Genomic DNA, 18,138 nt, shown 5'->3' on the forward strand with positions numbered 1-18,138 from the left:
CTCCCCTTTTCTCCCATCAGCTTTAGGGGGGTGCAGTCCCAGTTTGATCCACGCAGCCCTCAGTAGTGCCACTAATGTGTATTTGGAAGCCGAATTTGATTCTTGACAGGTTCCCATACATGGGTGCAATGTGACTTAAGAGAGGCTGATATCTCATCAGGAGAAGAGTGCAAAGGTTGATTCCATCTAAAGGCAGAAGGGTTTTCCTCACTCCCTTCACCCTCCTAGCATAAGGCAAGTACTTGAGAGGCTTAAAAAGGGAAAATAAAAAGGGGATCATGTAATGGACTATTTGATTCCCTATCCTGATGTATCTTTTCTCAATTTGTCATTTCAAGAGCTCTTTGCTAAAATGTGACCCACCCACTGCTGAGTATTTTCTATGTATCATACTCCTGTATATGCATGTTTTAATAAAATATTGTCTATTAAAGAAATGTTGAGATGGAGTACAATGCTGTTGTATCATATATCAAATTAAAATTGAAAATCTTTTTAAAAAAAATTGAAAGGGAGTTTGCTCTTTCTTTGTTGCTCAGGACAGGTAAGTGATGAAGGTAAAATACTTCCCCTGAAGACAGCTGAAGATTTGAAAGACTAGTATTTGTAGAAACAACGGAACATTGTATTTTGCAGCTTTAACATGATAAAAACATAACAGTCATGAAATGTTTTTCAAATAAGTCAAATTTGACACTGAGTAATGAGAGATAAGAACGAGAAGAGGGGCAGCCTAGTTAAAGGGGCTTTTAAGTGGTAACCTTAAAAAAGGAGAGAGAATTCCACAGCTAAAATCAGAGCAAGCTTTGGTGGTGCAAATATATCAAAGCCAAATATCATGGAAATCGGGAACAAAACCAGAATTCACTGCAGTAACTCAGCAGGTCTGGCAGAATCTGTGGAGAGAGAGCGCGGAGTTAAATGTTTCAGAACTCAAAAGTTTTGGAGAAAACTCTTTCTCTCTCCACAGGTGCTGCCCAGACCTGTGCTGCAAACAACAATAGGGATGTTTAAGAAGCCAGCGCAAAGATGATTGAAGGGTGTTGGAGATTTTCTAACCAGCCTGTTCAGGGGTGTTATGATACACTTCTGGAGCAGATGGGACTTGAAGTCAGCCCTCCTGGCTCAGAGGGAGGGGTACGAACATGCTGCTAGAGATTAAAGACATAGGGAAGGACAAGACCATGGAGGATCTGAAAAATGGAGTATTTTAAAAGCAAGGCATTGAGTTAGCCGTCGTGATCTCATGACATCTCAAAACAGAGTCACAGAGACGTACAGCACAGAAAGAGACCCTTCGCTCCAACTCATCCATACTGACCAGATATCCTAATCTAATCTAGTCCCATTTGCCAGCACCCGGCCCATATCCCTCTAAACCCTTCCTATTCATATACCCATCCAGATGCCTTTTAAATGTTGCAATTGTACCAGCCTCCACCACTTCATTCCTCACACACACCACTTTCTGCGTGAAAAAGCTGTCCCTTAGGTCTCTTTTATATCTTTCCCCTCTCACCCTAAACCTATGCCCTCCAGTTTTGGACTCCCTCAGCCTGGGGAAAAGACCTTGTCTATTTACCCTATCTACCCCTCATGATTTTATAAACCTCTAAGGTCACCCCTCAGCCTCCAACACTCCAGGGAAAACAGCCCCAGCCTGTTCAGCCTCTCCCTATAGCTCAAACCCTCCAACCCTGGCAACATCCTTGTAAATCTTTTCTGAATCCTTTTAAGTTTCACAACATCTTTCCTACAGATGGGAGAGCAGATTTGCACGCAATATTCCAACAGTGGCCTCACCAATGACCTGTACAGCCGCAACTTGACCTCCCAACTCCTGTACTCAATACTCTGACCAATAAAGGAAAGCATACCAAACACCTTCTTCACTATCCTATCTACCTGTGACTCCACTTTCAAGGAGCTATGAACCTGCACTCCAAGGTCTCTTTGTTCAGCAACACTCCCAGGACCTTACCATTAAGTGTATAAATTCTGCCCTGATTTACCTTTCCAAAATGCAGCACCTCACATTTATCTAAATTAAACTCCATCTACCACTGCTCAGCCCATTGGCCCATCTGACCAAGATCCTGTTGTACTCCAAGGCAGCCTTCTTCACTCTCCACTACACCTCCAATTTTGGTGTCACCTGCAAACTTACTAAGTAGAGGACCCAGCATTGATCCTTGTGGCACTCCACTGGTCACAGGCCTCCAGTCTGAAAAACAACCCTCCACCACCACCCTCTGTCTTCTACCTTTGAGCCAGTTCTGTATCCAAATGGCTAGTTCTTCCTGTATTCCATGAGATCTAACCTTGCCAATCAGTCTCCCATGGGGAACCTTGTCGAACGCCTTACTGAAGCCCATATAGATCACATCTACTGCTCTGCCCTCATCACCATCCACAATAAATACTGATGCAAAATATTCATTTACTATCTCCCCCATCTCCTGTGGCTCCACACAAAGGCCACTTTGCTGATCTTTGAGGGGCCCTATTCTCACCCTAGTTACTCTTTTGTGCTTAATGTATTTATAGAATCCCTTTGAATTCTCCTTAACCCTATTTGCCAGAACTCTCTCATGTCCCCTTTTTGCCCTCCTGATTTCCCTCAAGTATACGCCTACTGCCTTTATACTCAACTTCTCATGTGCGAACATCTACCCCCAATCAGCTTTTGAAAGTTCTTGCCTAATACCGTCAAAATTACCCTTCCTCCAATTTAGAACTTCAACTTTTAGATCTGGTCTATCACTTTCCATCACTATTTTAAAACAAATAGAATTATGATCGCTGGTCCCAAAGTGCTCCCCCACTGACACCTCAGTCACCTGCCCTGCCTTATTTCCCAAGAGTAGGTCACGTTTTGCACCTTCTCTAGTAGGTACATCCACATACTGAATCAGAAAAAGTTTTCTTGCACACACTTAAATTCCTCTCCATCTAAACCCTTAACATACCACAGTCAACTCAGTGCTTTCGAAGGATGGGTCACTGCTGTTATATAAAAGAAGTGCAGCTGTCAATTTGCACACAACAGTCTCACAGATGAGTTACTGACCAGATAGTAGGTTTCCTGAGATGCTGACATCAGAGGTGAGAACACCCATTCAAAATGATGTAAAACAACCACCTTGCATGCAGTTGATAGGACCTTCATCTCCTCCAAGTATCAGTAACTCCCGACACACTGAAATGTCAACCTAATATTTTACACCTGGGTCTGTAAGGAGGAATGGATCAAAAGCCCTCAGAGGCAGAAGCAAGAGTGCAAACTATCACAAGGGGGTAGATTTGGCACCTGTGTAAAGCAAGGGGGCATGTATGGCAAAACGACAAAAGCAAGCTCAAATTACCAAACTAAAAACCTGCTTCCCCTTCCTGTTCATGAAAAGGAGCTATATAAGGATCACTGGAGCTGAAACGTTAAATCTGATTTCTCTCCACAGATGCTGCCAGACCGAATTAGATTAAATTAGATTTCCTACAGTGTGGAAACAGGCAGTTCGGCCCAACCAGTCCACGCTGACCCTCCGAAGAGTAACGCACCCAGACCGATTTCCCTCTGACTAATGCACCTAACACTACAGGCAATTTAGCATGGCCAATTCACCCTAACCTGCACATCTTTGGAAACCCATGCAGACACGGGGAGAATGTCTGTTTGGAGTTTGCACAGCTGCCAGAGGCTGGAATCGAACCTGGGACCCTGGTGCTGTCTTACAGCAGTGCTAACAACTGAGCTTTTCCAGCAATTTCTGTTTTTGTTGCTATAGACTTAGGGACTCAGTGAAAACAAAGCAGATGGTCCGTGACCCGGGTCTTGACAGGGGGCATTGAATTGGAGGTGGTGCACGTGAAACATAAATGCCAGCATTCACCAACTGGGCCAAACAGTCCGTTTCTGTGGTGTAACTTTTGTTCAATAGATTAAAAAATTGGAAATTGCTATTGGACACATGCTTAATGGGTTTGTATGCTATGCCCATTTCAGCACAGTGATTGCACAGAAAGAGGTCAGCAGCATCCGTACGTCCGCATTTTAGTGCGGGCCTGAAGTATTTGAGTTGTTGTGTAACTGCTACATCAGCAGACCAAGGAATGCCACAATATATCCCCACATCAGATTTGGTTCACAAATGCCTCAAACTTGCATGACAGTACAAATCCAAAGATCTAGGTTTAAAAGTTCACCCAGTCATCAGGAAGGGCTATTTGCTCATGTTTAAAAACGAGCTAAACATTTCACAGGGTTTGTAGACGGACATTGCCACTCCTTGCCTTAACTGTTTAATATTCTGACAATTTGCCGCTCCAGCCAACACACTGCTCCCCCTCAGGAGTTATATTCTTGCACAAGTTGGCATCCTTGTGACCCATGAGAATAAAGATTTCAATGTGATTTTGGTTTCCGAAACAACCTTTTCCAGGATACTATAACACACCTCTGGGACTTAAAACCCAAACCTTCTGGCTTAGAGACAGGGTCACAAGACTTCAACTTCACACCATCTTTTGTTGCCTTTTCCTCAGGCAACACTCATGATCAACCATATTCTTATACTACCACTTAGAGGAAATAACATAAAAATTACTTGTGAAGTAGTTATCTTCCTATGAATGGAAGCTTACTCTCAGACAGTACATTCCAGACCTAACCCCTCATGTGAACCTGCCTCCCCCCCACCACACTCTCAGACACGACCTTCCAGATTGTAACCTCTCATGTGAACCTCCCTACCTTCCCCTCCCCACCCCCCACACTCAGGCAATGCATTCCAGAGCCTAACCACTTGAGTGAACTTAGAGGTTTATAAAATCATGAGGGGCGTAGATAAGGTGAATAGCAAGTATGTTTCCACTTCCCCCATACCATCTCTCCCCCTCCCAATTGTAACAATTTGTACCAATTTATTCTCTTGTTATCTTTAAATGTTCATTTCCAAGCAATGATATCTAACTTTCTAGAGTTGAACTGAACTATGAAGTGTGGCTCAGTAAAACCCACACTGAAGAGCAGAAACTTGCACTGTTTATATAATTGATGATGTACAATTTTTATAATCAATCAATCGATTGGTTTAACATTCCAGTTTCCATAAAAACTGCTCCTTAGCCAAGGTGCAGCTTTGAAAAGGTTCAATACTATTTTCCAATCACATAAGCCACTGCATCAGCTCTTAACGAACATGCAGCAGTATCGACCTGAAATTCTCTGCACCCAGAATCATTACCTTAAATGGTTACAAGAGTATTTTAGTTACAAGACGAGTAGGGGCAAGGCGATGGCCTGGTGATATTCTTGCTAGACTGTTAATGCACCAGAGCAGATAATGGAAGTTGAATTCAATAAAAAAAAACTGGAATTAAAAGTATAACAATCACCATCAATTAATTGTTGGAAAACCCCATCTGGCTCACTAATGTCCTTTAGGGAAGGAAACTGCCATCCTTACTTGGTCTGGCCTACATGTGACTCCAGACCCACAGCAATGGGGTTGACTCTTCGCTGCCCTCTAGGATGGGCACGAAAAGCTGGTGTAGCCAACGATGCCCACATCCCATGAATGAACAGAAAGCGAAGGAATAAAAGTCAGTACGGACACGTCAAGTACCAAGTTTACTTGGGTATTAGCAGTTGGTAATGCTTCAATCAATGCATTCAGATTAAACAGAACTAGAATAAGGCGGCACAATGGAGCAACATCATGTGTGAATTTGATATTATTTAGTGGGTAGAGCTGGACACACAGTAGTCAAGGTGCGATCTGACCTGGTCGAGGACATTATTGACACTCTAGCTGTGGTGCAACAGATGGATGGACCAGAGAGGCACAACTACACTGTAGATTTTTTTGTGTGTGTGGGGAGCCTCTTAAACATAGTGAGCATTGCTCAAAGTCAGCAGCTTACTGAATCCAGACTAGCATCGAGGTAATAAACAACTACCTTTGCAAAATGTTCAAGGTTAGCAAATGATTATAAATTCAAGTTGCATTTTGTGGAGTTGAATAGAATGAAGGAGCTTGGGATGAAAAAAAAATTGCTCAGGGAAAAGCAAGGCTCTTCCTCAAAACAGGATCTCAGTTTGCAACTCTTCCCTAGTTGACAGAATCTAACATTGATTGTAGTGAAACGTATGTTCAGCTGTCCATTACCCCCTCCCCCTTAAACAGCAGCACAAAGGCTCAGTGATTAGCACTGCTGCCTTACAGCACTAGGGTCCCAAGTTCAATTCCAGCCTCAGGCAACTGTCTGTGTGGGTTTCCTCTCACAACTCAAAGATGTGCAGGTTAGGGTGAATTGGCCATGCTAAATTGCCCATGGGTGTTTAGGGAAGTGTAGGTTAGGTGTATTAGTCAGGGAGGTAAAAACAATGACTGCAGATGCTGGAAACCAGATTCTGGATTAGTGGTGCTGGAAGAGCACAGCAGTTCAGGCAGCATCCGAGGAGCAGCGAAAGCCCTTGATGAAGGGCTTTTGCCCGAAACGTCGATTTCGAAGCTATTTGGATGCTGCCTGAACTGCTGTGCTCTTCCAGCACCACTAATCCAGAATGCATTAGTCAGGCAAAATTTAGGATAATAGGGTAGGGGAATGAGTCTGGGTGGGTTACTCTTCAGAGGGTCAGTGTGGACTTGTTGGGCTGAATGTCCTGTTTCCACACTGTAGGGAATCTATGATCTTAAGAGGCTTCACTTCATACACAAAATGCCTCAAAACACCCTCAATATTCACTTTGGAAGCAAAAACAAGGCAGCAGATTACGACCTGAATGGGTGTAAATTGGGAGAGGGGCGCATGCATTGGGATCTGGGTGTCCTTATGCACCAGGCGCTGAAGGTAGGCATGCAGGTGCAGCCGGCAGTAAAGGCAGCCAATGGGATGGTGACTTTCATTGCCAGAGATTCAGAGTACAGCAGCAAAGATGCATTATCGCAGTTATACAGGGCCTAGAATAGTGTGCGCAGTTTTGGTCTCCTGTTCTGAGAAAGGATGCTTCTTGGTCTCCAGGAAGTGCAGTGAAGGTTTCCCAGGCTGACTCCAGGGATGGTGGGACTGATGTATGTGGAGAGATTGTCTCGGTTAGGATTGTTTGCACTGGAGTTCAGATGAATGAGCAGGGATCTCAGACTTAAAATTCTATTAGTACGAGACCAGGTAGCTGCAGGGAGGATGTTCCTGATGGTGAGTGTGTCCAGAACCAGGGGTCACAGTCTGAGGATTCAGAGTAGACCATTTAGGACAAAGATGAGGAGACATTTCTTCAGCCAAAGAGTGGGGAGCCTGTGGAATTCATTACCACAGGAAGTAGTTGAAGCCAAAACATTGAATGCACTCAAGAGGTGGCTAGATTTAGCACTTGGGGTGAATGGGATCAAAGGTTATGGGGACAAAGCAGGATTAGGCTGTTTTGAGTGGGATAATCAGCACGGATCATGATGAATAGCAGAGTAGGCTCTAAGAGCCGAATGGCCTCCTCCTGCTGCTATGTTTCTATTACAGAAAACCAAGCCAACACAAGGCATTAACCACCATCTTTATTGATGGTTCTGAAGACTGCACGTTTACAGCAAAGTGAAATTTCACAGTAAACATTAAAACTTTCTTATAAAACAAACAGTACAGAACATTAAGACTTATAAAAAAATCACTGAATTTCCATGCTATCAAACTACAATCTGAGTGCTCCCAAAAATACAATAGCCTTTTAAAACCTATATATTATATTACTAAATTATTGCAGTCAGTAGCGTGGATGAGAGAGTGATATCCATAATAACCTGGGTCATTGTCAGTCACAATAGCACACCACTGGGGTATACAGAAACTGAATCAGATGCAATTCACGCTCAATGACACTTGAATATTTAGGAACAACTATCACCCAATTTGACTTTCATAAATGGAGATGAAGGCCTTTAACACAATAAATCAGTTTAAAAAAACATTGGTCCAGTATTGATCAAAAATGAGAAAAATGGTACATGCCTCACGAAGAGCATCATTCCAGTTCAGAGGCACCTTCAGTACTTTCATAACAAAAACCATTATACACCAAAGGCCCAATCAGATCAATCCCATGCTGAAAAGCAAGCAGACAGTTTACTTACACACAAATGGACCATACACCATTGCAAGTGATTTAGCACTCTACAGTGCTCTTCATCTTTAACAAGTAAATATAGAAGACCAGCAGGGAAGTGTGTGTAAATGAGGTCATGTTTTTGGTGGTGGTGGTGAAAGCACACAAGAGCCTCACTCTCGACAGTTCTCTCTCAATCAGAAACAGTGCAATAATTTAAAAACAGCCAAGTATTTTCATTCCACTCTCAGGGTCAGCTTTGGGATCTTTCTGGATGGGCAACTTATGACGGGTAAAATAGACTCCCTCACTCTCGAAGATCTTCAAACAAATTCTTAAATCAGCAAGTCCAACTTAAAAATAACTAGAAAGTTCACAAAAAGGAATACATTAAAACGTGACCCACCTTGCCAATTGATTGGAAGTAACCCCTGAACCATGTCAACCTGAAACCTATGATCAGTCCTAACCAGTAACAGAGAAAACTGCAGTAATATTCCTATTGAATCAGATTGGGCACTCCGCGAATTCCAAGCCTCCGGTATTACAACAACTTATAAACTTGTTGAAGTCCAGGGGTTAAAAAGAGCGATCAAATATTGACTTGCTTGCCTATTGTGGCAGGAATGTTCTTGGAACTTAAAACAAACCTTAATCTCTCAATATCTGGCCACCAATTAGCAACAGGATGTAAATAATAGAATTTAAAACATATTTAAAATAAAACTGTTGGAATACCATTAATAAACCTTACAAGGTCTTAACTAAAAGACTGGATCAGTGATTAACATTTGGGGTGACATCTTATTGAAAACCTTTAAGTAGGGAAAACAAACCACTTCAACAACCATAGGAATTTCACCCCTCGCTTCCCTTTCCACAAATTACCTCAGCATCTTCAACTTAACGGGCTCAGTATTCAGGACGGGAATCAAAAATAAAACCATAGTTGTCACAAACCAACAGCAAATGGTTTAACACCACATCATAAGCAAGCGACATGCAATATTTCAACAGGACATTTCCTTGCAGACACTGAATGGTCCATGGCACTCTGCATTGCTGATTGCTGCTGAACATTGATGAAACACAACCTATTGGCTCAAAAGATCTTCAGGACAACAGTTTAAGGTTCTGTACCACAGGTTCTAATATGCAGAGAGGACTAAAAAAGGAGACCTATATTTCAGCAACTTTAACAATCATTCATACTACAACAAAAAAAACTATACTCGCTGGATTAAAGTGACTCAACTCAATGAAAGTGTGGGAATTAATGGAGAGATTTCCTTCAGAGAAGTGCTTTTGGAAGCTGCTACATCTCAAAATTTAAATCAGCTGTCAGCAAACAGTGCTGGAGTGGTCCCCGTATTGATATGAACACACTATCTTTGAAAATACCTTGAACTGAAGACACAGTAACATGCCAAGGTGATCAAGCTGCGCGAAAGTGAAAAGGCTGGGTGCGCAGTAGGTATTGCAAACGTGAAAAGGAAGGATTCACTCTGTGTGCTTCTACAGAAGGATTCTATGCTTATCTGGAATGGTTTTTCTTAAAACGATTGTCATGCTGCTAAAGAATCATCTTTAGACTGACAGCTATGTACATATTGCTAAATTGGGAAGCATTTTTTTTTAGTAAAGTCAGACTGTTGCTACTCGGTTAGAATCTGGGCAGCAGTGTATTTGGGTAGGCATCCCTCTGTCGTTTATTAGTGCTGAGTGGACCATACCCTTCTGCCAGCTTCAGCGAACAAGCGTGGAAGACAACGTTACTGTCTCAGCTGCCACTAGGAGACTATTCCTGAGCTACTGCAGGTGCAGGATCGGAGAGCTGGCTCCACTGAGAAGGAAAAGGTGCTGTAATACTCTGTGATGTAGTCGAGGGGCTGGGCGAAAATGCTGGCACTGCAGAGAAAGCTGGAAGCACAGGACTGCTGGCAGGATCAGCTGGAGGCAGGTTCGAGAGGATCTGATGGGAGGCAGGGCTGCTGGGTGACAAGAGGGAACCTGGAAAGGAAGAGTCCAAATTAACATCACACAGTAACAGAGAGAGGAGGTCACAGCTTGCCGTGCAACTAGTACACATCGCAATGGCTTCTAGGATTTTAGCAGAAACAAACCACTTCATTCATTCCAATAGATTAACCTTTGTCACAAACCAATGGCTTAATATTTACACAAATTAGATCAGGAAATAAGAGCATTTGGTCTAACCAGTCCACGACCACAAGACACAAGCAGAAGTAGCCCATTCGGCCCATCGAGTCTGCTCCATCTGTCAATGAGGTCATGGCTGATCTGATCATCCCCAACTCCGCTCTCCTGCCTTTTCCCCATCACCCCTCCATTCCCCTTCCTGATTAAACATCCCTCTGTCCCAGCCTTGAATATACTTACTGACCCAGCCCTCGGTGGGAAAGAATTCCACAGACTCACTCCCCTCTGAGGGAAGAAATTCCTCCTCATCTCTGTCTGCAATGGGTGACCCCTTATCCTGAGATTGCATCCTCTGGTCCTAGACTCTCTCCCACAAGGGGAGAGCAATCTCGCCACATCTCCCCTTCAAGTTCCCTCAGAATCTTGTACAGTCAGTTCTGCTTTAATGTGATGGTTTCATTCTCTCACAACCCCATGTTATATGAAAATTGTGTAATAGCAGCACCATTTAACCAACGGGGCTGGAATCACATTATGACCAATATATGCTTCAAAAGTTCACGCTTTAGAAACACTGCCCCAAATTCGCCAATTGCATTGTGGGCGGCACGGTGGCACAGTGGTTAGCACTGCTGCCTCACAGCGCCAGAGACCCGGGTTCAATTCCCGCCTCAGGCGACTGACTGTGTGGAGTTTGCACATTCTCCCAGTGTCTGCGTGGGTTTCCTCCTACAGTCCAAAGATGTGCAGGTCAGGTGAATTGGCCATGCTAAATTGCCCGTAGTGTTAGGTAAGATGTAGGGGAATGGGTGGGTTGCGCTTCGGTGGGTCGGTGTGGACTTGTTGGGCCGAAGGGCCTGTTTCCACACTAAGTAATCTAATTACAGTAAATTCATCTTAACTATAGCAGAATAATCTGCCTGTTTCAATAAGGTCACCTCTCAGTCTTCTACACCCCAGTGAGTCCAGGCCCAACCAACTCAACCTCTCCTCATACCCGGGATCAGTCTAGCGAACAACTTTATGTACAACTGTTTAACAAAAAAAAAGCAAACACTGTATTAAGTCTTTCTACTTTGTCTAAGAAAAAACAATTTGACACTTTGTTGCATTCTGCAAAGAATGTTCTGGCCTTTGCTTTATGAACGTGCCAGTACTTCCCCCAAAACAATGACAGGCGTAACGACCACAGGCTCTGATATGGCACTTTTAAACACCGAATACGTGGCAGAGTTCAATGAAAAAAAACAGTACAGCCAAGGAAGGAAATATTAGGGAGGGGGGATGACAGCTGGGTTTGGAAGAAGGATCATTACTGCAGATGGTCTGGCTGCAACAGAATAGACAAGGCTGGAACCACCAGCAGGTGATCTCACCGAGTTCAGACGTGGTGCAGAGGACTTGGCAGAGAACAAGGTGGTCAACCTAGATACCATCTCTTTTTGCTCAAGTCAGTACCAAGAATGTGGGTTGTGGCCCTGGTCTTGGTGCACGCAATTTGAACCGCACTGGGAGGTTCAAACAGAATTACGGCAGAGAGAAGTGGACAGGGAAAACAAAAGAGAGGATAACTTAATAGGTTCAAACGATCCAAGTTTGCAGACCATGTATTCTCACCTGGATCTGTAAGCTGCAGGTGCACATCAAGTAGCTGCAAAAGACTAATACAGGTTAAGCACATGGGTGGGTAACAAAAGTGGTGGGGGGGGGGGGGGGGGGGGGGCGGGGGGGTGAGGTTAGTCACTTCATTTTAAAAGGCACATTGACCTTTAGTCACAAGGGAAAATTAAGTAAGGAATAAAAGTCTTGCTACAATTCGATGGGGCTTTGGTGAGACCACACAGCAGTATGCACAAATTTGACCTTCATATTTAAAGAAGGGATATACTTGCATTAGAAGTCACAAAAGTTTCACTAGATCAGTCCCTGGGATGACAGAATTGCCCTAATAAAAGAGACAGAATAAACTTGGTCGATATTCTCTGGGTGTTTCGAAGAGGGATGGATTTCATTCAGAATTGCCTCAACAGGGTTGAGGCAGAAACCATTTCCCTGACTGCGGAATCCAGAACATGGGGGCACACTTTCTCAGGAGCTATCATTTCTGATGGAGGGGGGCAGGAATTTCTTCAGAGAGAGATTGTGAATTTTTACAGTTCTCGGTCATAGAGGGTTGGGGATTGAACTCTATTGAAGGCTGACAGACAGTTTTGGTCTCTCAGGGAAAGCGGAGTTGGAGACCCAAGCCAGCCACAATCACACTGAATGACACAGCAGGACCTCAGGCTGTGTGGCCTATTCCTGTTCCTAATTTTTATATTCTACAACAGGAGGAGAGTTTATTTCCAGGGAGAAGGTGATAACAGCAGCTTAGAGTTTTGAGGTACGAGGTACTGTTCTAGAAAAGGCATTCAGGAGCAAAGACCTGGGGGTGGGGATGTGCATAAATCACTGAAGTGACAGAACAGGTAGAGAGCTGTTAATAAAGCATACTGTTGACCAGGCTTTATAAATAGAGACATAGGGTACATATGCAAGATTTCAGCAGGAGTTTGGTATATAGTCTGGGTACCACACAATAGGAGGAATGCGAACGCAATGATAACAGCAGGTTTACGAGAATCATTCCAGGCACGAGACACTTCAGTTATAAAGAAGGATTGGAGAAACTGGGATGGATTTCCTTGGAGAGAAGACGACCAAGAGGTGATTTGTTAGTAGTTTAGAAAATCACCCAAGTCACAAAAGGAGTCTGGACAAAACACACGGAGAAACAGTTCCCAATCATACATGGATTGAGAACCAGAGGGAACAGCTCTATAGCATTTTGCCCAAAAGCAGCAAATACAAGATGAGAAAAACCTTCCTTTTTTAAAAAAAAAGAGCAAATAGGGCATGGAATGCACTGCCTAGAAACGTGGCGGAGGTAGCTTCAATTGAGGCATTCAAGAGGGGCATTGGATGGTCAGTTAAAATCATCCAATGTGTAGGATTACAGGAAAAAGACAGGAGATTGGCACAAGGTTAAAATATAACGAGCCAATGCAGACAAGATCAGCTGAAAGGCCTCCTGATGCACCATAACAATTTGGAGATTCTGTGAAAACCTGACCAGGAGCTGAGTTGGTTTAAAAAAGGACTTTTCCTTTCAGCAGGAGTCAAATGGTTTGCCCACAAGTAAAGCTGCTCACGATATACTACTCTTGCTCACCTCATGCATTGGTTCATTAGAGAAAACTCATGGAGCCTGGAAGTTCTCACATATCCAAGTAAAAAAGAAGCTGCTCAGAAGAGGCCTAAACCTCAAACGTCTTAATAATTTTTAAAAAATTACAAGGGGAACTTCAGACTCGTACATCATCAAGCCCTTGCACCTATCACACCACAACCCAAACTCAAGGTCAAAGTGAATTCGGTTGCAGGATTACTGCCTCGAGAAGGGAGGCCAGATATCATAAATCCAAGCTGACAAGGCTGATCTCCAAAAGGTGCATTACCAGCCAGCAGCATGTGGTCTATCAGAGCTGATTTAGAAGACATGCCGAAAGTACAACAGCTTCTCAAGGAAAAACAAAGCCAAATACAGTAACTCCTGCTGAGAGAGCACATAATATTCATTATTAATCAGTGTTGTAGCTAGCAGAGTGCTTCAACTTGACATTCAGTAAACCCCAAGATAAATGTAATGGACACAACGAGCTCAATACAACAGAAACCAGCTCACTGAATAAACCACTGGCAGCAAGCTAGGAGGCAACAGAACTAACGCAAGTTATGCATCTTCTCAGATGAACATACCAGAGTACTTATTTGCCCTCAGAATTTGGATGTCACTGACTAGGCTAGTATTTACTGCCCATCCTCACCTGTCCACAAGAAATATCGAAAATAGGGACAAGAGTAAGCCATTCGGCCCTCCGAGCGTGCAGCACCATTCAATACAATCATGGCTGATAATGCAACCTCTCCCCTTAATCCTTTTAGTCACAAGGGCCATGTCAGCTCCCTCTTGAATCTAATGAAGTGGCCCCAGCAGCTTCCTGTGGGAGAATTCCACAGGTTCCCAACTCTCTGGAGGGAAGACGCTCTTCCTTATCCCAGTCCTCAATGGCTTTCCTCTTATTCTTCAGGCTGTGATGGTGAGTCACCTTCTCAAACTACTGCAGTCAATAGTGGGGAATGAACACCCACAATGCCCTGAGGGAGGGAATTCCAGGTTTCTGACCCAGTGACACTGAAGGAACAGCGATATATTTCCCAGTCAGGATGGTGAGGGGCTTGGGGGCTGGGGGGGGTTGCTTGCAGTGGGGTGGTGCTCCTATATATGCCAGACCACTCAATGTTGTTAGAGATCACTCATTTGCAAAGAACTGCAGAAGGAATCTTGGCAAGTTGGTATTGTACATCTTGTAGATGGTACACAGTGCTGTCATTGTGTGCTGGTGCAATAGGAGATGAACATTTAAGGTGTTAGATCAAGCAGGCTTTGGTCAGAGAAAGTGTCAAGCGAGTATTCAGTTACATTCCCAATTTGTGCCTTGAAGATGGTGGACAGGCTTCTCGGGTCATTGGACTAGAAACATTAATTCGGCTTTCTCTCCACAGGCGCTGCCAGACCTACTGATCTGCTCCAGAAATTTGTTTTTGTTCAGATAAAGTCAAGAGATGTACAGCATAGAAACAGACCCTTCAGTCTAACCTGTCCATGCTGATCAGATCTCCTAAATTAATCTAGTCCCATTTGCCAGCACCCGGCCCATATCCCTCCAAACCCTTCCTATTCATATACCCATCCAGATGCCTCTTAAAATGTTGCAATTGTACCAGCCTCCACTACTTCCTCTGGCAACTCATTGCATACACGCACCACCCTCAGGTGAAAAGGTTCCCCCTCAGGTCTCTTTTATATCTTTCCCCTCTCACCTTAAACCTATGCCCTTCTAGTTCTGGACTCCCTGACCCTGGAGAAAAGACTTTGTCTATTTACCCTATCCATGCCCCCCCCCCCCCTTGATTTTATAAACCTCTAGAAGGTCATCCCTCAGCCTCCGACACTCCAGGGAAAACAGCCCCAGCCTGTTCAGCCTCTCCCTATAGCTCAAATCCTCCAACCCTGGCAACATCCTTGTAAATCTTTTCTGAATCCTTTCAAGTTTCGCAACATCTTTCCGATAGGAAGGAGACCAGAATTGCACGCAATATTCCAACAGTGGCCTCACCAATGTCCTGTACAGCCGCAACATGACCTCCCAACTCCTGTACTCAATACTCTGACCAATAAAGGAAAGCATACCAAACGCCTTCTTCACTATCCTATCTACCTGCGCCTCCACTTTCAAGGAGCTATGAACCTGCACTCCAAGGTCTCTTTGTTCAGCAACACTCCCCAGGACCTTACCAACAAGTGTAAAAGTCTTCGGCATCCACAGCTCTTAGTCTTTTTAGACTAATGACAAAGGTCTTTTCCAATCATAACGGTGATTGGTTCTCAGGTAGGTTGGAGCTGTGAACAAGACAGAGAAGCCAAGAGACCGTAACCAGCACCACAGCTCTCAGTTCTCTGCAGTACAGCCACGCTTTAAATCAGAGGAAAACCAATTCATTGCTCCTTCAGCTGTTGTTGCGATGTGACTTTGAATTCCTAAGTCAGAGATCTTTCAGAAGTGAGCCAGCCACCCTGTGCCTCTTGCAAACCAGAGGCAGCATCTGGAGAAGGATGCAGCATTCTGACCAGCCCAAGAATCGTAATAATGATCTCAGTAACCCCTGTGAACAGGAACCACTGAACTGCATTCCCAGTTTTTCCCTCTGTCCATAACCTATATTTATTTTCCTAATTCCCCCAGTGAGTGTGCATTTGTCGAAGTAAAAGGGCAGCTTATAAAGAAATTATAGTGTCAATGAGTAGAGCTGTATTCTGATGGTTCATAACTGCTGACTTGTAGCTAGTCTCCAATTATTTGTAATAAATCACAATTCTTGTTGTTAAATACAGAAACCTGGCCCATGTGATCAACCTGGGTCTGAAAAACATCAGGTAAATTGAGTAATGTGGAGTGTGTACTTATTTTAAAATCTTTAACTTTTGTGACAACTCATTGGCTTTGCTGCCTACTACCTTAAAAAGTCATAACCACCCCCTTCCACAAGATGCAGTGTTGGCAAACTCGATTTTTTTTTGCTAGGTCAATTCTTCAGCATCACAATTAGAAGGCAGCCCATTCACAAAATCAAAATAGTCCGTTCAAAACCTTTAAAGGAGAAATGAAGGGATCCACTCTGGTTGAACCACATTTGGAGAGATCAATATCTCACGTAAAAATTCTACTCCACTCCCATAACGCAAATGTCATACAACACACAATAACGCACAAATACAGATTTACCTGTGGATGTGGTCGCAGGACTCCCCCCTAATCCTGGCAGAGACCCCACAGCAAGATTGGGGAAAGCCACATTTAGATTTGGAAAGTTGGGGAGATTGGTAAAGGCAGGTGGTGCGGTTATCAGACCTGAAGGAAATGAAGTGCACAGAACCATCATGTAGAATTGTCAATAACTGCAAGGAGGAAATGCTCAAAATGTGTTATATTCAGATAACCACATGCACAATAGTAACAATTCCAATAGGTTCAGACCGTATTCTTACCACTTAGCTGCCTTCCAGCTTAGCTTTGGACCAGGTTAGGGAGACTCAATCTCCTGTTGGGAAAGCCTCCCATGTATTCTACAGTGGTGGTGGGGGTTTTAGGCAAACTACAGAGTTGCAGCCATTTGGAAGAGACAATGTGTGTTACAAACTTCAGGCTGGAGAAAAGTGGGCACAGATGATTCCTCACCCCGTTCTGCAGGGGTCCAGTCTGGAGTGCAATTACCACTCGTTTGAGATATCAGAGACCTAACACAGTCTTTAAAACAACAGAACAGGAACTTGGCTAGGAGAAGGAGAACAAGGGGCAGCTTAGTTGTTGAAATCCAAGTAGAAAAACACAACATTAAAAATCAGAGCACAGGAACGAAGAGATGTGCAAAGCTTCTTCAAGGGAAATCAGAGTGTGGCCAAAACTGGGACCTACATATTCCAAGTACTTGGCTATGGAGTAACTGTGATAACAAAAGGAGGAGGAGTTAAAGGCGTTAGTGAGAAAAAGGACTGCAGCCTAGAACTCCAAGCCATGGAATGTGTCCAGTGGAGCTATGAGAGACATGGAGTTGCAGGAAACATGGGCATAGATTTGGGAGATGACAGCACATTCAGATTGCAAGTGGAGCAGAAGCTTGCAAAAACAGAGGTGCCAAGGATTTTTTTTTTGCTTTTTTTTTGAGGGGGTTAACGAGAGCAGATTTGATAGGGGAAGGGAGGGAAAGACCATTAACAATAATCAGCTACCAAGGGGACAAAGGAGGGAAGTCAGATCATTTTGTGGGAAAATCGGGCTGAAAGGGAATGGAGTATAAAGATAGGGAGGTCTTGCTAAAAACCAAACAAGGCACTAGTCAGACCACAGCCTGAATACTGTGAACAGGTTTGGAGCCCCTCAGCTAAGGAAAGACAGACAGACGTTGGAGGCAGTCCACAGAAGGTTCACTGGGTTAACTCCAAAATGCGAGGCGATGCATTTTGGAAGATCCAATTCAAGAGCAAACTATACAGTAAGTCCTGGGGAAAATTGATAGACAGATCTGGGTGTTCAGGTCCATTGTTCCCTGAAGGTGGCAACACAGGTCAGTAGAATGGTCAAGAATGTTTTCCTTCATCAGACGGGGTATTAAGTACAAGAGTTGGCAGGTCATGTTACAGTTGGATAGGACTTTGGTTCGGCCACAGGTGAAATACTGCGTACAGTTCTGGTCACCACATTACCAAAAGGATGTGGATGCTT

The 18,138-nt window shown here is 43.8% G+C and overlaps 1 protein-coding gene across 2 annotated transcripts in view; it reads right to left on the bottom strand.

Moving 5' to 3' along the window:
* Positions 1-7,532: 7,532 nt before the first annotated feature.
* LOC140471366 (Golgi reassembly-stacking protein 2-like) overlaps positions 7,533-18,138 on the bottom strand; it is a 66,488-nt gene continuing 55,882 nt past the window's right edge. For both annotated transcript variants that reach the window (XM_072567403.1, XM_072567402.1), the window contains 2 exons: positions 16,642-16,767; positions 7,533-10,105 (listed from right to left, as the gene is read on the bottom strand). In XM_072567403.1, coding sequence (XP_072423504.1) covers positions 9,894-10,105; positions 16,642-16,767 — 338 coding nt within the window. In that variant the 3' untranslated portion in view covers positions 7,533-9,893. The remainder of the gene's footprint in view (positions 10,106-16,641; positions 16,768-18,138) is intronic.

This window comes from Chiloscyllium punctatum, chromosome X, assembly GCF_047496795.1.
Source record: "Chiloscyllium punctatum isolate Juve2018m chromosome X, sChiPun1.3, whole genome shotgun sequence".
Lineage (NCBI taxonomy): Eukaryota > Metazoa > Chordata > Chondrichthyes > Orectolobiformes > Hemiscylliidae > Chiloscyllium > Chiloscyllium punctatum.